Source organism: Pogona vitticeps, chromosome 5 (genome assembly GCF_051106095.1).
Source record: "Pogona vitticeps strain Pit_001003342236 chromosome 5, PviZW2.1, whole genome shotgun sequence".
NCBI lineage: Eukaryota > Metazoa > Chordata > Lepidosauria > Squamata > Agamidae > Pogona > Pogona vitticeps.
Window position 1 is genome coordinate 180,703,671 of NC_135787.1, and position 15,732 is coordinate 180,719,402.

The 15,732-nt window shown below is 38.7% G+C and overlaps 1 protein-coding gene across 5 annotated transcripts in view; it reads left to right on the top strand.

The window, feature by feature from the left end:
- BCL2L13 (BCL2 like 13) overlaps positions 1-15,732 on the top strand; it is a 41,888-nt gene that overhangs the window by 1,966 nt on the left and 24,190 nt on the right. For 4 of the 5 annotated variants that reach the window (XM_078376370.1, XM_020789067.3, XM_020789068.3 and 1 more), the window contains exons 2-4: positions 5,745-5,921; positions 12,894-13,001; positions 13,932-14,088. In XM_078376370.1, the coding sequence (XP_078232496.1) occupies positions 5,801-5,921; positions 12,894-13,001; positions 13,932-14,088 (386 nt within the window). In that variant the 5' untranslated portion in view covers positions 5,745-5,800. Of the gene's footprint in view, positions 1-5,744; positions 5,922-12,893; positions 13,002-13,931; positions 14,089-14,493; positions 14,649-15,732 lie in introns of all 5 variants that reach the window. The other variant, XR_012087198.2, reaches the window with a different exon arrangement.

Sequence of the window (15,732 nt, forward strand, 5' to 3'; positions counted from 1 at the left end):
TTCTATGTACTGTACAAAAACATGAGTTCAAAATAGTAGTTTTAGAAGAGGTAGCTGTGTTAGTCTGTGCAACCATTATAGGTGAAAACAAAGTAAAAGTAAAAAGTAAAAAACCCCACAAAAACGTTGTGGTACCTTAAATACTAGTTTTCATATTTTTACATGGGCAAATAATGAAGTGGACTTGTCCATTAAAGCTCACATTAAGACATATAAAAGTTAGTCTTTAAGGTGGCACCACATTTTTGTTTGTTCTCGTTTATAGTTTTACTTTGTTTTCACCTATAATGAGTTCAAAATGTGGAAAAGGTTGTGAAACCGTTCTAGTAGACAATTAAGTTAAACTCTCTGGAAGCACCATTTGTTTACGGACTGTAGTAATCATCCTAAAGTTAAAGTAAAACCATGGATCAGATAAAGGATTGTTGTTAAACCCTTGCATGGTTCAGCACATCGAGTGCTTGTGCAGCAGTGATAGAAACTTCTTTCAAAAATATGCAGAGCCACCTACTAACACTTTTTTAAAATATTGGCAAGCTTCTGATATTCAGTTGAGTTTTGTCAGATGAATGGTATTTTTAAGTTCTGCAAAAACACATGTTCACAGTTAAGCAAGATGATTCCTCAGTGTTGGTTACTATAGTGCTGCCACTAAAGACTGATACAGACTTTAGTTTACTGTTTTCACAGTCTTTTCAGACTTCTACCTCTAAACCTTTCTGTTATTTAATCTGCAAAGGTAATGGAGCAAATTTGGTTGGCTAACTCACGTTAGTTTTTTTTTTTAAAGAAAGCTAAAAATCTGGTGTGCTTTTGGAATAGGAATTCTCAGCATAGCCTTACTTAATGTCTCCTTATTATATCACTAGGGTAATTTTCAACAAGCACAAGCTGATCTTTCAAATTCTGTAGCTTTATAAAACGCTTATAAGGCCACAAGTTAGTGAGGATAGAGAGTATTTATCTGTCTACATGGGAAAAGCTTGTGCAGGTCTCAAAAGTTGAGGTGGTGGTGATTGGCACATATAAGAGTAGGATAGTTATCTACAGGCTATTGAATAGTATAGTGAGAGATTTGGATTGCTGTATTAATTTTGTTCAGTTACTAGAAAATATCAAATGTATTTTCAAGCCATAGGGTAAGAATTTGACAAATGTAAAGTTAATTCTTCTGGAACACAGTTGTCTTGAGGAACACTTTTTGGATCCTTCCTATCTTTCATGTTATGAGCAACCAAAAATCAGCAGTATGGTAATATAAATGTTTAAATAGGTTCTTTGAGTAAGATCACACATGGTTGTATGGTAGCAATAAAGCTGTCTGTACCTTTGAATCTCATAGGAAAAGACCAGAACATAGTAAAGCCCTTTCTGTAGAAGACTGCAACTATTTCATTCATTTGTAACTTATTTTGCTAGACAGTTTAATCCATTGATAGATTAGAATCACTCACAGCATTTGGGGGATGGCAGTCTGGCAGACCCCTTGATTTTCTAAGTAATTCTAGCAACTCACAGTCAAATAGGTAATGGAAAGTTTTGGTCTATGTTGTGGGGCTACTGGGCTAAACTCATTGGTAACTAGACCCAGTGACTGAAAGTGATTTGTATTGTTGACTAAAGTTTAATTTATTCAGTAGGCCTACTCAGCCGCCTAGAGTGGTCTTATAGGCCAGATGGGCGGGGTATAAATCAGTTAGTTAGTTAGTTAGTACTAACAACTGAATTTAACCCACACTCCATTAATTCACTTAGAAGACAATGCCACTTAGACATTGTAAGTGCCACTTAGTGGCTTATATTCAAAGCTTTAAGAAAGTAATAATTTTCATGGCTTCATGTAAGATTAGGCATGTATAGATAAAGATTCCCCCTACTTCTTAAGAACATAAGAAGCACCCTGCTGGATCAGGCCAAGGCTCCATCTAGTCCAACTTCCTGTATCTCACAGTGGCCCCACAGTGGTCGACCAGACCAGATGGGCGGGATATAAATCGAATAAATAAACTTTATCCATCCCCTGCATAATTTTATATGTCCCAAACATGCCCTCCCTCAGGCGCTTTTTCTTTAGACTAAAAAGCCCCAAACGCTGCAGCCTTTCCTCCTAAGGTAGGTGCCCCAGCCATCGTTTTTGTTGTTCTCTTCTTCACCTTTTCCAGTTCCACTATGTCTTTTTTGAGGTGCGGCAAAGAAAAATGTACACAATACTCCAGATGCAGCCTTATCATCATTTTGTACAATGGTATTATAATGTTGGCTATTTTATTTTCAATCCCCTTTTTAATGATACTCTACATATGTAGGTTGTCTTTTTGTCTATTGCCAAAAATTTAAAAGCTTCTTTTAGTACAATACCTTTCTTCTAACTTTATTTTGTGATCTTTTAATTAGTCCTAATACATTTATTACTTCGCAGCTTCGTACTGCCAGAATCAAAAGATGTTTGTGTATCTTTCAATCTTCTTTTTCTAACTTTGTTTCATTGTCTCCTTTATTTGCACTTTCCATGTGGGATATGATCTACCACATTTCAGTTTTGTTATCATCCCTGTCAGTGTTTCCAGACAACCATTTGAGATAATGAAGAGGTGACCGGCCAGAACCTTTCAGCCAGAAAACAACCCACTAGCAAGTTACATTTACCTGTCCATAATAATCACTTTTATTGTTCTAGAAGCAGTAATAAAAGTACAGTATGTGCAGGAGATTTTGACACAAGTTGTTGTTTCTTTAATTTAGCTTAATTATAAGACAAACTCAGTATGCTTTGAAGTCTTTCTTGCTATTTTGTATATGATTCATAGTTATTAAAACTCTGCAGGAGGAGAGTCTGGCATGGAAAAAAGCTGTGAAGGATTTTAGGCATGCTCAGACATAGGAGGCATTCTAGAGCAATGTCTAAATTAAAGTATTAGTTGTATTAGCTCCGTGTAGAAAAATGAATGAATTCCCAAGATTGGAAACTGATCATGCCCAACAAATAGCTTGGAAGTATTGTTTATAGCACTGGTTCTTAACCTTGGGTTACTCAGGAGTTTTGGACTGCAACTCCCAGAAGCCTTCACCACCAGCTGTCCTGACTGGAGTTTCTGGGAGTTGCAGTTCAAAAGCATCCAAGTAACAAAGGTTAAGAACCACTGGTTTATAGAGATGAAATTTTTTACAAGTTTTTATCATAGGAAATATAACAGCGATGACTATATCTTTACAATTGTGTTTTTTAGGAGTTTTTGTTTCACAATAGGAATGACAAATGATGGAAGTTTCAAATTTGTTTCACAAATGAAAAACGATGTTTACACGGTCCAAATTGTATTTGTCCAAGATTTCGCTGAATAATTCAAATGAACAATGGTTCATCTTTTAAGTATCTAACTAGTCACTGAAAACCCCAATTTTTTAAAAAGGGATTTGGGGTATCTAGGAAATTAGGAATTGAATATGATTAAAGGATAGGGGAGACGCAGGACCTAATGACTTTCATGACTCATTGGGGGCTAGAACTGAAAACTCACAAGTCCCCATTCCAACACTGTAATCATTTTGCCATACTGCCTCTTTGCAATAACATTCCTTGACTAATTATAAACCTATAATGGGGAATTAATTATTAATAATAAGTCTTAATACAGTATTTATAATGATTTTGTTGTGCCACATTCACTGTCTAAATATCAACTTAGATTAACATTTACCGGTAGGTCTCAGTTTTCATTTTAAAACTAAATGGAGGCCTACTGGAAGTATGCTTTGGAAGTACTGTATAATTTTACAGTAGACTTTTCATGCTGCCTTGTGTTTTTAAACAAGCAGCTGCATTTTTGTTACGGTAAACCTTTAAAACATATAATTTTTAATGAGAAAATAATTCTCCAAGCACTGTTTCTCACAAGCCATTATTCCTTGACTAGTATCTTGTGCCTAAAAATGGAGCAGAGGGGAATTGCATAAACTTTCTCCTTAACTCTGGCAAGATCCTTTTTGCATGCCCATTCATGTGCTAGTTGCAACATTGGTTATGCAGTGGGAGCTTGGTGGATTTGGGGGGTGGGTAGCTTAATTACATAACTTCCCTTCCACTATGTGTTTATACATCAGAACACTGACCCTGTGTCTAATGGGTAAAATCATATTGTGTAAAATTACACCATGCAAACTAGATCTGGCACTGGTAATTTTTAATTTAAACTAATTGAAAGTGTTCTATCCACCTTCACATTCTAAGGTTGCCTAGAGATCCACTTTGTTCTGTGGAAGCCTTTGATAACAGAATGGGGTGAGGGGCAGAAGCCTTTAGTAGTAAAAACAAACCACAACTGGTTCTCCCCTGCTGGGATCAGGACTCTCCAATCCCAAGGTTGTCTAACTTCTATTCAGAAAATTTCCAGCTAGCTCTGGGGCAAGAACAGGAAACTTGGGTGGAGCTAGGCCTAGCTCAGTCTTAAAGCCTTCGAGCAGAGATTTTCCTCCCAAGTGAACCACATTTGGGAGTCTGAAAGGTGTCTGTCTAACAAACTTCCAGAATGGAGAATTACAGAGTTTGTAGTACAAGAAATTTCTTTAAAAACTCATATTTTTTTGCCACTACTTCTGCATGGTAGGGACAGTTATGTGTTTTTAATATATGTTCTGTTGTATTTGGTATGAGATTTGAAGCACTTTTGCTTTAGCCACTATTCAACTTCAAAGGCCGTATGAGGGTTCGACATGAGGGGCTTCTGTCACACCCAATAAAGATTGAGACGGATTTAACTCTTCAACATTGTCTTCATTTATTAACAGCCCAACATTAATACCAATCTATTTCTGACCTGGGTATAAAGTCTCTTGCCGTCTAAACTTCGACTGTAAGGGTGTCCAAACGTTAGTAACAAAAGGGTTCATTTCGTCAAAGTTCCATGGTCCAGATAATATCTTCTCTGAGACCAATGGCTCATCTTCTCTCTCGGTACCTAGAAACGGTAGGGTCTCTTCATCTCCACTCCCAGAATGGGGAACTCTCTCCCGGACTGGCCAGCCACGGTCCAGGTAGACCCCCATCTTCTGGAGCTTCGCGAGATGCCATGCTTTCTTGGTCTCAAGTTCTCTCCCTACGGCTTCTCGCTCCTCTCTTAGACGACGACGCCACTCCTTCACCTCGGTTTCTCCCCAATAGGAAGGGCGAGGTTGTAACCCTTGTCGCCGACGCCTTTCAGCCTCCTCGTGAGGTACCTTAACCTGCTCCCATTTCCCTGTCCAGGGATGCTGGACCCATATCATCTCCCAACCGCCCAGGATGTCTTCCCGCCTAGCCCTTATATCGCCTACCCCCACCTCTATAGAAGCTCTCCCTTTTCCCGCCAAATCTTCACCAGCAGATGCCGACATGCTTAACCCCTTCATTTTCTGTACCAAATCCCAGGTGTCTACCCCTTGATGTTTCTGACCCTGTCCTTTTCTTAATTCTTCCAATTCTTTGGTGTCCACCTCCTTGCTTTCCCTTCTAGGCGGAGAAGGTGGGGGAGAAGTCTGGGTCTCCTTAGATTGAGATTGGAGCGACGGCACTCCTACATAAGCTTCCTGCCCCTGGTTGGGAGTCTTACAGGCCAACAGAAATCCAAGGAGCCTTCTGGGTTCCCTAAAGCAATGAGAGTACCTTATTGTGATTATGTCATTATAAATATGTGTTACAATTGCACTTTTTGCAAATGTATGGATAAGTTGAATATTATTTTATATATTCCTTTTTTTTTCACTTGTAGTGTTTACATCGTGAAGAAAGGAAGCTACACCCTGTGGAATATTGGAAGCCAACCCAATGGCATCCTCTACTACTGTGCCTGTAGGATTTCATTATGAAACAAAATATGTTGTCCTCAGCTATTTGGGTCTGTTGACACAGGAAAAACATCAGAAGCAGCATACTCTGCCATCTCAAGGTAAATATGTTCATCATAAACCAGGTAGCAAAGTTAATTATAGAGTACTGATATATCTTTAAAATGTGAAAACTTTATAGAACTTTATTTTCTTTAATAAAATGTTACACTGAAGTAAAACAAAGAGGAGAGAGATATAAATCTTTCTTCAGCTTAAAATATGATATTGTAAATTTGGAATTATTTATCTCTGTCTAGTTAATATGATGGATGCATTTTTGGAAATTGGGAATTGTCTGTGTTCGTCAACATCTGTGTTTAATTTGGATTTTTTTTACTATTATCTGCATTGCTTTAAATTGTTGTTCAATGATATAGTTGTTTAAAGTGTAAAGTATCTAGAGTGGCCTTCGCAGCCAGATGAACAGTATAAAAGTCAATCAGACAAACAAAACCAAATAAATTATTAAATGCTGCTTTAGTCTGAAACAGTATTTTTCTGTTATGTTTTGCAAAACCACTAGTACTAATTACATCAATTTCATTCTTTTAATTGTCACTTGAATCCTTTATGTTGATGTGAAGTTGTTTGATGGCCTAGACAGAAGCATAAGCATCTTCTAGGAAAAAGGGAGGATTTAATAGTACACCCAAATTGTGAAACTGACCTTAAAACAGACTGTGATTGCTGGGTGTGGCAAAAATCCATGGTCTGTTTAATTCCATTCACATTATTGACATTGTTTTGTACCTGCATTCAGTGCTGTTAACTTATTGCATTTGTTTAGAACTCCCTGGTTCACTTAGAAAGTATAGTGCTATGAGAATGGATTAAAATTACTTGGTGGTTATATTTATTTATTTATTAAATTTGTATCCCGCTCCTCTTAGTGTCACTACTCTGGGCGGGTTACAACTCGTAAAATAGAAAACAAAAATAAAAATAGAGATATTAAAACAAACATAACCCTAAAAAAACAGATGGCACCAACTAATCCCATAGCGGATGGAGAAGTGGGGGGGGGAAAGAGGAGGGGAAAGAAAAACAGAGGGAAGGTGGTTAGCTGGGGTTGGTGTGGAAAGCCTCCCTGAAAAGCAATGTCTTTAATTGCTTCCTAAAAGTCCACAGGGAGGGGGCTAGGCGGACCTCCTCTGGAAGCTGGTTCTATAAAGTTGGGGCCACCACAAAGAAGGCCCTACCTCTTGTAGAAAATTTATGGGCCTTCCTTGGGGTGGCCACCCAGAGGAGCCTCATCTGGGTCGGGCAGTTGACATTAAGGAAAGATGCTCTGACAAGTAACATGGACCCAAACTGTGGAGGGCTTTGTATGTGAGTGTCAAAAACTTGAACCTGATCCTGGACGCCACGGACAACCAGTGGAAATGAGCCAAAACTGGAGCGATGTGTTCAAATTTACTGGTACCAACCACCAGTCTGGCTGCCACATTCTGGACTCTTAAGGCTCCGGATCAAGATCAAGGGGAGCCCCACACAGAGGGCATTGCAGCAGTCATTCTGAGAGATGACCAAAGCCTGCATCAAAGTCCTGAGGGAGTCTTCATCTAGGTAGGTGCGAACTTGGGTAATTAGCCTAAGCCTGTGATGCTGAACCTTTTTGGGCCCAAGTGCCCAAACTGAAAAAAAAAAAGACTAGCGGGCGGTGGCCAGAAGCGGAAGTGGTGGTGGAAGGGGCAATCCCAGACACAGAGGTGCCTTGAGACCCCATTCCAGATTTGCCATCAGTGCCAGCTGCTCTGGATCCTGGCCCGCCACCTGTTGGGGTGCCAGCACCATGGCTGCAGCCACCTTCTCAGGTTTGTCTGGGGGGGGGAGTAGTGATCCTGCAACTTAATGGCTTGCATGCCTGCAGAAAGCTGTGTGCCAGCTGTGGCACGCATGCCATAGGTTCGCCATTGCTGGCCTAAGCTGTTTAAAAGCTGATATAGACACAGATGCAATCTGGGACTCCCAAAAAAGAGAAAGGTCCAGAAGAACATTCAAATTACTCATTTGGTCCCTAAATTGGAGGAAAGTATCATCCAGCCTAGGAGCCATCCCCCCTAACCCATCAGTGCCGCCCCCCAAGAGTAAAATCTCTGTTTTGTCCAGGTTCAGTTTGAGCCTCTTAGCCCTGGTCCATTCCAGTAATGAAAACAGGCAACACTCCAGGGACTGGATGGCATCTATTGCAGATGTTGTAACGGAGAGGTAGAGGTGTGTGTCATCAGCATACTGATGACCTTACTAAAAAAAACTCCTGGTGATTTCCACAAATGGCTTAACATAGATATTAAACAGCTTTAGGGATAATGCCAGTCCCTGAGGAACGCCACACCGAAGGATCCAAAGTGCTGACCCCTCCTCTTCTAGCTGAACTCTCTGGACATGGTCCTTGAGGAAGGATCAGAGCCAGCTCAATGTTAAACCCCCGATCCCAACCTTGGAGAGCCTGTCTAGGAGGATACTGTGGTTGGCAGTATCAAAAGCTGCCAAGAGATCTAGGACTACCAACAGACTGCATCTGACCCTGTCAGCCTCCCTTAAAAGATCACCCAGTGTCATTTCAGTACCTGGTTACAGCCTGAATCCAGACTGGAATGGGTCAAGGCAATCCTGCTCCTCCAGGTACAACTGCAGCTGATTCGCCACCCCCCTCTCGATCACCTTACCCAGGAATGGTATGTTAGTGATCAGACATAAATTGTTAAGGTTGTCCAGCACTAACTGGGGCCCTTGATGATGGATTAGAAGATGGTTTCTTTTAAGCGAGAGGGAAGCATTCCCTCCCTCAGTGATGAATTAATAATGTTTACAGCCCAATCAGTCATAACCTCCTTTGTAGCTGTGATGAGCCAGGCTGGGCAAGGATCCAGTGAGGAGGTAGTGGGCCTACAGCTAGCCATCACCCTGGAGGCTTCCTCCTTTATTACAGGGTCAAACAACCAACTGGGGAATGGGAGATGGGACAGCAGTGGCCATGCCTGGATTAGCTAGACTGCTGGTGGAGCCTTTATTTTTGCTCTGAAAAAGACTACAAACTGATCACTGGTGAACTCAAAACAAGGCACTTGAATGGCCAGAACTGGTAAGGTAGTGGATCACCTGGAACAATTCTGCTTGTTGGTTCACAGCCTCACCAATTGTCTGGATATTAAAAGTCTTTCTTGCCTTTTTAAGGGCATGAGCATGTTTATTGGCTTTAGTTTTAATTGCAGCTCTATTTTGTGCCGACTGATCTCTTCTCCACCTGCTCTCTAGCTGTCTCCTTGATAGCTTCATAGCTTGCAGCCCCTCAATATACCAAGGAGCAGTGCAAGCTCTGGAGCGGAGAGGGCATTTGTGGGTGATCATGTCAGCCACTCGTATTGTGTATCAGGTTGGCTGGAAGATATCCCAGAACTTCTTGGAACTGTTCGGGTCAAGAAGCCTGTGCGGGTGGACCATGCTCACAGGTCTGTTCTCTTGGTTATAATCAATGAAATAGCAAATTTCTTCGGGGGGGGAGGAACATATTTGTGCCACTCAATCCCTGTACGTACTCCCATATTTTAATCTTTTCCAAAAATATATACTTCTGCTTGAAAAGCACTCTATTCCTTCCAGGACGCATGGGGACAATTTTGCCATGTCTTGGAGATCCTCGGCACACCTGAAGCTGACATACCTCAATATGGTGTCTAATTTTTAAAAAATGGACCGGCCACGAAATGGTGGAAGAGGAAGTAGCTACAGTGTAAAAGCAAACAAACCACATTTTGTAAATAAATAAATAAATTGTTTGGGATAGAGTTTACAGGATTGGATGCAGCCCTCCTAAAATTTAGAAATGAGTCTGTGTAGCCCTTGAACTTGGCTTTCACTGGCAGTAGAAACTTTTGGATTAAGAAGAGAGTGTCATTTGAGAACAATAAATATGGTTTAATTATCTTGAAGTGAACTGAGTTTTTTTCTTTCCTTATTTGCAAACAGTTCTGTGAATAAAATATCATCATCATCTTAGAACTGCAGAGCTGGAAAGGGACCCTGTGGTTCATCGAGTCTAGCCCCTTTCAAGGAGACATAGTGGGGAAATTGAGCTTCCAAAATTAAAAAGAAAGAAAGAAAGCTTGACGCAACATTGACCAGAATCCAATTACTGTACATACTCCTGGTATAGTAGTCAAATGGTATTAATCATTGCAGCAAATTGCTTCTAGTTTAGAAGTCAGTGCCCATAATTCCTGTTATGTATGAGAAACAGAGGCTTTGACTTCTTAATTAGCAGCAATTCACTACAACAGTTTAAGCTGACTTAGCACCTGTTGGTGTGAGTAATAAGATACTAACCATAAATATTTATAGTTAATGTGTTCAAAGTCAGAAAAGCTATGATGCTGTTCAGCTTCTTGTAAGAGGTTGACAGGATTTGAAATAACTTATTTGAAACAACTCTTGTGAATAAAGGATGCATAGCAAAATATTATTAAAATAATAATTTAATAATAAATTAAAAATTTATTATTAAACACTGAAAGTAGATGGTTGTTTCCTTCTGCTTTCTGTCTATAAGTCAACACCAGTAGTTGTTTTTCACACCGTAGCAGTGCTGAATGTTGCTGCTTGTATACAGATCATTACTAATACAACAATAATTATCTAAATAGAACTGCTGCATATGGATTTTTTTCTTGACTTTTTCAGCATGGTTTCTTGCTCGACTTGACAGGTTGTCATATAGGCTTATCATCCAGGTGATATTTGAAAACAGGTGCTTTTCTGAAATGGCTCCTCAGTTTGGGCAGGACAGGTCTTGCACAAACCAGAAAGTCTTGATTTCAGCCTTCCTTTATATAACTAAATTGGTCTTCCATATGAGGGATAGCATAGAAACAGTTTTTTGTCCTCTGAAAAAGGAGCATAATGTGGTTCTTGCAGGGTTTTTTTAGAAGTATTGCATGAAAGCTAAGTCTTAGGACATGTGAGACATCCTACATCATCTAGAAGGCCACGTACTGTTTACTTCTGACTCAGAGGATTTTTCCACCTTTCCAGTAGGTCTACTTCCATTACAAAAAAGTTAACTGGATCAGACCAATTGACTGTTGTTAAAAGGGGAGATTAAAGTAAGAAAGTGGATTGGAAAATGATATTGGTGTCATCTGTGGTCTTCCAAGCAAGGGTCTACAGTCTCAAATGCTCTAGATTAAGGGTGGGCATTTTCTGGAGGCTGCTTCTTTCGCTACACTGCTGGTGTTTCTACTGTGGTGAAAAACAATATGCTTCTACTGATAGACATGATGCGTGTGTGGAGGAGTGCATTTTGTTTCCCAACAAAGTCATGTTCCCAGCAGCTGTTTCCCATCCAAACATTGCTGTGACAATAGTGGCAGAATTGAGGAGGAGCAAAAATGACTTAGTGTACCTGTTTATAGCTGTAAATTGTGTGTTGCCCGCCCTCATGGAGCTGCTTGTCTAAATAAGAACATAATGGGTTTGTCAGAACTATCTCTTAAGCATTACATATACTGTGCTTGTAGTACAGTATATTACTTGATAAATGACAAATGAGAGTCTCTCCATGTTGTAGAGTGTATTGAATTAGTCTCCTTATCATTTGTGAAAAAAGAAGCACTTTATAAAGGACACATTAATTCTTAAACATCAACCGTAAAATCAATCAGAAGAAGAGAAAATTCATACCAGAGTTATTAAGCATGTGTGCTTATTTAATGAAGCAATATACGATTAATTGGTTAGAGTAACTGTGTTTTCAGTGAGTACACTAGCAAATGACAAAAGAAAGTACTGTACTGTATTTAATACCTTTGAGTGTGGAGGGGAGGAATTGAACAAAATACTTTAAACACGAGAAAGAATCTTTAGAAAGGAAAGTAATTTTCTTCCTGAATACTTTGTAGAATAATATGTTATTATTGCATTTTACAAAAACAAATATCTTAATGTAATTCATGTTGACTTATATTTTACTCTGTCTCTAATAAGATACTCATGACAAGTTACAGTACATAGGAGATAACAACACTAGAGAGAACTATTCAAATAACAAATTTTCTAAGGAGAATGAAAATCAGTCTAGTAGTTCATATACAGTGGGGTCTCAACATACGAACGTTTCGACTTATGAACTGCTCTCATAGGAATATATGGACTCGACTTGCGAACTTAGATTCGAGTTACGAACTCTTTTTTTCCTTTTTTTAAAAGCTAAGTCATCTTAGGTTAAAAGGAAAAAAGAAAAAATATCCCCCTCTAGTGGCAGAAAGCGGAATAGCAGCTTCCCATTAGTTTCTATGGACGAAAAGAGCAGATACGGATTAAATGGTTTCAATGCATTCCTATGGGAATTGAAGATTCGACTTACGAACTTTTCAACCTGAGAACTGCCTTCCAATACGGATTAAGTTCGTAAGTCGAGACCCCACTATGTGGTGATGGAAGAAGGTAGTATTTGCTGTTGTTATTTGCCATCAAATCAGAACCAACTTACAGTGACTTTAACAGTGCTTTCAAAGTAAGGGAGATAGTTTAAGGAGTGTTCTTACCACTCTACATCCTCAGTGAGTTTCCGTGGCTGAGTGGGGATTTGAACCCAGGCCTCTCGAGTCCTACTCCCTCACTCTATCCACTACATCACGTTGGATTGTATTAATCTCTGTTTATGGTCTTCCGCTTACTATTTTTACACACAGTTTTACAGCACAGTTGTGCTCATGTTTATTCAAAGGTAAGTCTTACTCAGTTCAATGGAACCTATTCTTAGGTAAATGTGTATAATTACATAAAGATTGCAGCCTTAAGTTTGCTGTTTTATTTACATGATTTTTAACTCTATCATTGCAAATATTTCATTTTATGAAAAGGTATTCTGGATGCTGTTGTACTGTAACTGCTTGATCCTATTTTCTGTTGTTCCGAATTGTGAATAAATTTTGCTTTTACAGAACTAGAAATATTTCTGTGGTCACTATGCACTCCTTTTCTATTATGTGTGTATGCCACCTGCTCTAACCGAACTCTTTCTTTTATTTCAGGCACTGATCCATCAGTGACCTCAACTGTGTTAGAAAAGGAAGTCCAAGAGAAAGTTAAAGCAGAAATTGAGGAAGAGTTGAAACGTCTTGATGAAGAAATTTTGGAAGGTCTGTAAATCTTGGTGTATTTTCTTCCTGAATTACTAATGTTGTTCTCCAAAATTGTTATTAGTTTTCTAGATCCTGACCTTTGGTGTGAAGAAACACAGGCAGAGATTAGTATGTGTTGCTTGGTAGATGGTATTAAAAACCAGTGCAATAAATATATGTTTTAAACTGCAGATGAATTATTATGCTAATGAAGCTTTATTTTTGTTTTATGATAGCTCTATTAGGACAGAGTTGTATTCTTTGATAAATAATGCAAAATTAATTATGAATGTAGTTGTCTGCATAAATTAAATATGTATTAGAAATACTTATTTTGTGAAGCCTCATCAAAAAGCCATTCATTCTCTTAGTAACTTCTCCATTTGTAATTTTAAATATACATTGGAGGTATTATCTTGTCAAATATAAGTACTTTCATGATTGCATGTCTTCTTGCAAATCAATAGAGTAAGTTTTTTGTTGAAGGGTGGTAGAAATAGTATAAAACTGCTATTAAATTTTGATTTCAGTGAGAGTTCTTGTAGTTTCTTTGGCACCTCTACATCTTCTTTATACTCTTTCTCCCCTTTGTTTCATATTCCTAATATCTTCCAAGGTGTAAGCCAAGTTAAGCAGTTGCAGTAAAAAAGTGTCTTGTGATGTGTTAAAAATGAGTACATTTTATTTGACATGAAGATTCATGGACTGCAGTGCACTTCATCAGATGTGTGGAATGTTGCCTCAAATTGACAGTTGGTTATATGCTTGGGTGGGTAGGTGTGGTATATAATGAGCATAAGAGGCAACTGAAATGGAGGAAATACCATCAGGGTAGCTATTAGCAACCAGAAATTGAGAGGCACACAATTTCTCTTTTTTTACTAGTAATAAGACTGTTTTTACTAGTAGTAAGATACATTTTATAAATTGCTTCCTCTGTGTCTTCAGCTTTCAACAGTACTGGCTTTGACTGCCACACATCTCCAGTATTCAGCCCTGCCAACCCAGAAACTTCAATAGAAGATTGCTTAGCCCATCTTGGAGAGAAAGTATTCCAAGAACTGAAAGAGCCTCTCCAAAATGCATTAGAAATCCTACTTAGCAAGTGAGTTCTCATTTGTGTTCTTCAGTAGAACTTGCTATTCACATATTTGGTTAATATGATGCTCATGATAAAACTGAATTTTGGTACAACTTCTCAGCCTGATGTACTGCTCATCAAATATGTACTTGGTGTTTTTGTGTGTGTGAGAAAGAATTAAATTAAATGGAGTGTATTAGTTTTTTTTATCATTTAAGCTTGTGAACACTATCCACCGTAATGAAAGCAGCTTCATTCATTGTTTATGCTCATCATTGTAAATGCCCAACAGATTAAATCAGAAATGTTTTTTTTTTCTTTTTGGCACATTAGACAGTAATTAGGATAGAGTCCTTCACCGTAAATGTATAAAATCTGGATTCTGTACTACAATGCCATGGGGCTAATACTGATATCTCTATATTCTAGGTATCCCAGATGTTGCCAAACATATCTTGAGTGCACATCTGCTATTGGAACTACTTCCCCATTCTCATAGTGGGAGCGCTCCTGGCCTTTAATAAGAAAAACAAGTAGGAAGTTACAGGGACATTGCGTTGAGGTAGCACAGAAACGTGTTTAATGTAAGTCAGTTTGCTTTTTTTCCACTTAGTGGGATAGGCCTTCAATGTTGACATGAGTTAGGAATTGGGTCACTCCATTGCATTCCGTTCTTTTAGTTGACTAGAGTTAGGACATTTTTATGATGTTTTCAAGTGCTGACATTTTATTTTCTCAGTAGTGTGAATGTCAGAGGAATTTGATAATTGGCTTCAGACTAGCTTGCTGAATTTGACAGTACTTACCTAATATTCAGTTGCATGGATTTTACCAAATCAGTTGTACTTTATCTCACCCTCCTACAAATAGTGCAGCATTGCATAGAAATCCAGAATTATTTAGTAAAAAACTGATCTAGAAAACAACCTTGTTACAGCATTTGAACTTAAAACAAAATAGTAGAAAAGCTATTTGTATTCTGTTGTATCTGTTCTGAAGGTTCATTTACCTTTGTTAATCAAATTATCATCTTTGCTTCTATTAAAGACTGTGCTTCTCTTGTTCAGACCGTCTTTGTTTTATATCCTAAAGAGCAGAAGATGAAGTTGGGAGATTGCTTGTTGCATATTTTCCAGTACTGAAAAGGATTCTTCACACAAGTAGTAGAAATATTAGCTGAAATTCTGTTGCTTAGTGTAGTAAATCACACATGCTAAAGTAAGATGCAGCTAGAGTAGATCTGTTTGAATTAGTGAAACTTAGAGTTGACTCACCAAGGACCCACTGATTCAGTCGGCTTACTAGTTCGATTTACTGCACTAGACAACAGGATTTCAGTTACTGAGGTTGTTGTTTAGTCGTTAAGTCGTCTCCGACGCTTTGTGACTCCATGGACCAGAGCACGCCAGGCCCTTGTGTCTTCCACTGCCTCCCAGAGTTTGGTCAAAACTGAGAGGTAGTGACATGTATAAGTAGTTCCTTCAACAGTCCTTGTTCTAAAACTGTCATGAACATTTGGCATAAATCAGTTTTTGCATTAGTTGTCAGTTGCTACTTGTATTGGGAGCACTTATGGATATGAACCACCTAGCTTGTGTATTTTCTATATCTGTAATAGAAGCATGCAAGCTCAGACAATTAAAATAGTTTAAATTTGTAGTTTAGGTA